Below are 6,304 nucleotides of genomic sequence, written 5' to 3'. Positions count from 1 at the left end.
TAACACTATTCTATAACTCCAGCCCTTCTTCCATTATTTTCAGGAAAGTTTTTCACATTTCTGGAGACCTCTAGGTCCACCCATTAAAATACATTACTATCATAAGTCAGTTTCTCTAATCTTATTTGTACATTTTTTTTCACTAAAATTTCTTTAACATTGTTCTTTCTGATATGTGTAATGGATTTTCTGTGAAATTATCTGCCATGGAATGAATGTCAAGTTGGACAAAGACTGCTGTTTTGAGAGATGGTGTAAGTTTTATTTGAGTTAGAAGATTTGTAAAATAATACATCTGTGGATATTTACAATTTGGTTGTTTTATTTCTTTTTTAAAAATTGTGTACAGTAGATTCCATGTTATAGACTGGGATTCCTCATATTAGTTAATTGCTTCACAAACTAAGATATGTATGATTCATGTTTGTATTGCTAAACATATTATATGTCCTTTTGCTTGTATAAATATTAAGCCTCTTTTGTCCATGACTTTTGTATTTTATCTTGATTGGCTTTTCATTCTGCCCATATACGTAGTAATTGAAGTTGTAATTTTTTGGGGGATTGATGACTGTGATACTCTCATGCTGAACTACACCTCAAGCTCCTTTTCACTCATATTTGGAGAGAGGTTCTCGCTAAGTTATTGAGAATGTCTTGAATTTGCAATTCACTTGCCTCAGACTTTCTAGTAGCTGAGATTACATGCATGCCCATCATTTGTATATGGATGAGCTTGTTCTTATTTATAGAACAAAGACCACATTATTTTAAATGTAGCTTTGAGAAATGTTGCAATTCTCTTTATCTTTTAGTTTTTATTGTAATCAAAACCACAAAATAAAACTTACTGTCTCCAAAATTTTAAATATGCAGTTCAGTATCATTAATTCAAATTGTTATGCAATATATCTCTACAAAGTTTACATCTCAAAAAAAAAAAAAAAGAATGCCCAGAAAGCAAGGACTCATTTCTGTCTCCTCATCACAAAACTATTCTCTTTTGTTCAGAAAGCTTCTTTTTTAGTTTAGTAATCTCATGTTCATTGAATTCTGCAGTATTCTTATTGTGACATTTCAGTTAATCTAGTGTAGATACATTTTGTAAAATATATAATTAGAATAAATTCTTTGACTTCATAGTTCTATAGTTTCTATATTCCAATATGTCTCATCGTTCTTTTCAAGGGATATTTGGTTTGTGTCCCCCACGATGGCTCTGTTGAGTAACAATGTAACAACACTGGTGTGCAATGTTTCTAATTTGCTATTGATGTGACGGCTTATTGCCACACTCACTAAGAATTCCGTCGACCTGACTCCATGTTTGCATTTACAATTGAATGCTGTAACTTTTAGTATATTTTTTTAGCAGGGAAATAGTCTTATTTGTGTTTGGGGGGATATTCATACAATTTAAAGGATAGATTTCTCTGCAAAAAAAAATTAACTATGGGAGGTTGATGAATACTACATGGAGCCTCTAATTAATTTTAAGTTCTATAAACATCTTTAATTTTAATCTTTCAATTTTGAAAAACGGCATGCCCAAGAGTGTTCAATCAACTGACACATATTTAGGGATTTTTGAAAATCCCTACCACTTTTGACTTCAAATATTTATTCTATGTGTGTTATAAAAAAACTATCACTTAAATATTTATTAACCTTTGTTTTAATATATAAAATTGATCTAACCAGCATAATATCCCACTTGTGATTAAGGACAGGGATTCTATAAGTCTATAGTAGTTTCAAAATATTTTCAAAATCTTATGCTTTTCAATTACCATTTTACTTCACTGTATTTCCCTTTTCAGTAAGTGGGGATTTTTTTCCCTTAGTATGACAGTGATTCTTTGTTTTCATTCAACCCTCTCAGTGTTTTCTTTGTGTGTTTGGTAAGTATCAACTACATAGCGAATATATTTACTCTTAATTCAGACCTAGTGAAAGGGTCCTTTTCTCTCTTTTGCCTCTTTTCAAAGTACTTTTTAATTTAAAACGTATTCTATATCCTATAGATGTCTTAAACTATGTTTTGTGTACTATAATTTAGACAGCCCAGGTTTTGTTCAATCACTTTTGTATGGGTCATTATTATATCCTTTTGCTTTCAGTATATGTGTGTTCTTAGATTTAGAGTATCCTGTAGACTATCTATAATTGCAATATTTAGAGTTAATTCAGATATCCAAGTTTTGTTTTGATCAGAATTTTGTAATCTTGCATTTGCCAACAAAAAACTCTAAAAATGAAGAATCTCCTACTCATTCTTTCTATGAGTATCAACTTGAATTCACTTAATTAAAAAACAGAATATATTTATGTGTCCTCTTAAAATTATATTTTTTCAGGTATATATGCTTATTAACAGTATTGTTGTTATGCTTTTTTCTTTCAAATTCTATTGCAATATTAAATGTTTGGAGACCTGACATTACAATAAAATAGAATTGTTTTTGCCAAGAAATGTTTAAAATTTTATACGACTTATGATGGTGTGCACTTACATTTTATTATGAAGGATTACTTTTAGTACTTTTTGGAGAACAGATCCAGTGTTGATGAATAGTGTGTATATTTTTATATGTTTAAAGTCCTCATTTTTCTTCTCTTTTAAAAGGTAGTATCTGTGAATATAATGTCTTGGCTGATAATTTTATTCTTTCATCCCTTGAATATAGATAGACTTGAATTCCTTCCTGTGTTGTGAAGATTTGACTAAGGATTTCACAATTATATAGTTACACATTTCTAGGTGACCCATCTTTTTCTCTTGGATGCTCTCAGTATCCTGAGTTTTTAAACTTGGATTAAAACCTACTTTGAGTCTTTACAACTTGTAGAAAACTGAGCTGCTTGGATGTTCATTTTTTCTATTTTCTGAGATGTGTTTATTAGTACTGGACAGAGAAGTTAAGTGTGATTTAGCACTTTGCATTTTTTTTAAATTTTGATCCTCTAGCTCAACCTCCTATGTTTCTGTGTACAACCACCCCTGACTCTTTCAGACATTTTCTAAAGAAAGTCTTTAAACATACATTTTCTGCTTATTACTAGTAATAATTCTTGACAAATTTTTATTCTGTTTTTTTGTGTTGGTTTATTTCAGTAAATTTCTTTAAATGATAATTGACTATTCCCTTTGAGTAATTAATAACTTTGCTTACAGTTGATTTAGCCATGTTTTTTTTTCTGTTGGTAAGCAGGAACCCCTTTTTTGAACAGTCCCCAAATATTCACATTTCATATTTTTATTTTTTAATGAAACAGAAGAATGTTGATAGATTTTGAAAATATATTCTGAAGGAGGAAAATCTTTGCATAACACAATGTATTTTTCTCTACTATGTTACTCTCCATAGTAATGTACTCATCTTGGATACTGTGAACACAAAGATGATTAGGAAAATTTTCAAAGTAATTTTCTGTGTTTATTTTTATTTGATTTATATATTTCTACAGTAATGATAGACTTGGATTTAATAATCCACTCCCCTGCTGATGTTATTTTTTGGTTTAATTTCTTAGTTCTGCAAAATATACTCAGCCCAGTACAGTAAGTAAACATGTTTGCTATTTTTATTCATTACAGCCATGACTTCTCATCATCCTCGAGAAATTTTCCCAGAGCAGAGAATAAAAGAAAGAGAGGGGGAAGATATGGAAAGTGTGACTTTGACTATTTACAACCAAGAAAACAATGGGAAAATATAGGTGAGAGTAAAGTTCAAAAATTGTATTATAATAGACAAAATAAATCAGTAGTCCCTATTTATGATAAAAGTTTTATGGTCAAAAGACATCAGAGAGAATTAATATCTGAAACAAAAATTTAATGTATTCCAATTATTTTGAGGAGTTTTATATGTATTTTAAGAATAAATCCATAGCCATTTTTTAACTGAAAGGCAATGTGAAATTTGAAATCTAGTTGATGCATCAATTTTTAACTTGGCCAATTATAGAAGTAGCACTGAGTTAAAGTTCCAATCAAACATTTGCACAGAAAAGATATTTCTAAAAGTGATCTTATTGGAAGTATCTTTATAAAATGTCCATTTTTCTGAAACAAATGATTAATTTCTCATTGTTCCCAAATGGACAATATTAAAAATTATAGAAAAGTTTCTACTTCCCCACTATTGTTCATTGACAATTATGATACAGATTTCTGGAAAGTGCACTATATAGATAGTGCTATAAGTAACACAATGAGCCATGTCACTACCCTGAGTAATGACCAGTATATTTACATTGGTCATAACAATTATGACTATAGAGAACTCCTAGTCCTTTTCTAAAAGAAATTTACCAAGATGAAAAATGTAGGAAAGTCTTGCTTCAGTGATTAAAAACTAGTATTTATTAAAATATTCATAACCAAGACAAAAACCTGCTAGTTTAGATATGTGAAAGGGCTCTTAACCACAGTGCACAGCTTTCTTAATACAAAAGAATTTATAGAGAAAGACAGCCCTATAAGTATAGAAGATATTGAGCAAGCAAATGCCTTGATATATCTTTTAAACACAGCAGATATTATGACAGTGATAAATTCTACAAATTTAAAGAATGTGAAAAAAACTTTTAGTAAAAAGTTACAATTTGTTAAGTATCAGAGGATTTTTACTGAAGGAGAGACTTCTAAATGTAAAAAGTGTGGGAAAGCCTTAAAAAGTTTTTCAGCCCTTACTCAACACCAAAAAATTTATTCTGCAGAGAAGACCTAGCAATGTGAAGAATGCAATGCACTCAAGAACTTTACTCAACATCACAGTGTTCATACAGGAGATATGCCATGCAAATGCAAAGAATGTGACAAAACAACTAATAAAAGCTCAAATCTTATTCGTCACCAGTGGACACACCCTGGGGTGATACCCTACATATGTAAACAATTTTCCAAAGGTTTCAGTCAAAAACCAAGCCTTAAAAATTACCAGAGAATTCATACTAGAGAGAAGTTCTACAAATGTAAAGTGTGTGGCATGAGTTTTAATAGAAACTCAAATCTTGATCGCCACAACAGGATTCATACTGGAGAGAAGCCCTACAAATATAAAGTGTGTGGCAAGAGTTTTAGTCAAAAATCATCACTTACTGAGCATCAGCGAATCCACACTGGAGAGAAGCCCTATAAATGTAAAAAGTGTGGCAAAGCTTTTAATAGCATCTCTCAGCATAATTGTCACAAAAGTATTCATACTGGAGAGAAGCCCTACAAATGTAAAGTGTGTGGCAAGAGTTTTAATAAAAACTCACATCTCTTGCTGGGGATGTGGCTCAAGTGGTGGCGCGCTCGCCTGGCATGTGTGCGGCCCGGGTTCGATCCTCAGCACCACATACCAACAAAGATGTTGTGTCTGCCAAGAACTAAAAAATAAAAATATTAAAAATTCTCTCTCTCTCTCTCTCTCTCTCTCTCTCTCTCTTTAAAAAAAAACTCACATCTCTATTGCCACAACAGGATTCATACTGGAGAGAAGCCCTATAAATGTAAAGTGTGTGGCAAGAGTTTCAGTCAAAAGTCATCACTTACTCAGGACCAGAGAATCCACACTGGAGAGAAGCCCTACAAATGTAAAGAATGTGGCAAAAGTTTTAATCAAAAAATAGTACTTACTCAGCACCTGAGAATCCACACTGGAGAGAAGCCCTACAAATGTAGAGAATGTTGCAAAGATTTTAATCAACAATCATCACTTACTCGACACCAGAGAACCCATACTAGAGAGAGGTCCTGTAAATGTGAAGAATGGCAAAGCTTTTAATATTGAAGATCACATCTTACTAAACATTATAGATGTTACACTGGAGAGAAGTTTTACAATGAAAACATTGCATCAACCCTTATTTCACAGTAGTTCAACACTATTTCACAGCAGAGACATGATAGCACAGAAATTATATAAATGTAAAATAGGTGGCAGAGTCTCCAATAGTTGTTCACACCCTACTCAGCACCTCAGAATTCATATGAATGAGATGACATGCGGAAAAATTTTTGCAAAGCTTTTGGACATTGATCAAACATTTTAAAAACACTGGAGGATTTTTACCATATAGAAACCCAAAAAATGTGTCCAAGACTGTATTCAAATTTCCGACATTTTTTAATTTCTGACCTCATATCTGGAGCAAATGTGGAATAGCATTTGTCCAAAGTGTTTACCTTAGATAACAGCAAAATATTTACAAAAACACCTTGACAAATATAAAGAGTGTAGTAAGTTTCTTATCTATAGCCCATCCCTTGAAATATTTGGGACCTAGGTGGAAAAAAATCATTTAAATATAG

General features: G+C 31.6%; 1 protein-coding gene across 1 annotated transcript; it reads left to right on the top strand.

Annotated features, from left to right (window-relative positions):
• Positions 1–4,799: 4,799 nt before the first annotated feature.
• Positions 4,800–5,777, top strand: LOC144371269 (uncharacterized). Its single transcript, XM_078033676.1, has 2 exons — positions 4,800–5,268; positions 5,455–5,777. Exons 1-2 carry the CDS (start codon positions 4,800–4,802, stop codon positions 5,775–5,777), a joined length of 792 nt encoding a protein of 263 aa, XP_077889802.1.
• Positions 5,778–6,304: the final 527 nt, after the last annotated feature.

This window comes from Ictidomys tridecemlineatus, chromosome 16, assembly GCF_052094955.1.
Source record: "Ictidomys tridecemlineatus isolate mIctTri1 chromosome 16, mIctTri1.hap1, whole genome shotgun sequence".
Taxonomy (NCBI): domain Eukaryota; kingdom Metazoa; phylum Chordata; class Mammalia; order Rodentia; family Sciuridae; genus Ictidomys; species Ictidomys tridecemlineatus.
Note: the sequence above shows the minus strand (reverse complement) of the source record. Positions and strands in the feature narration are given on the sequence as shown.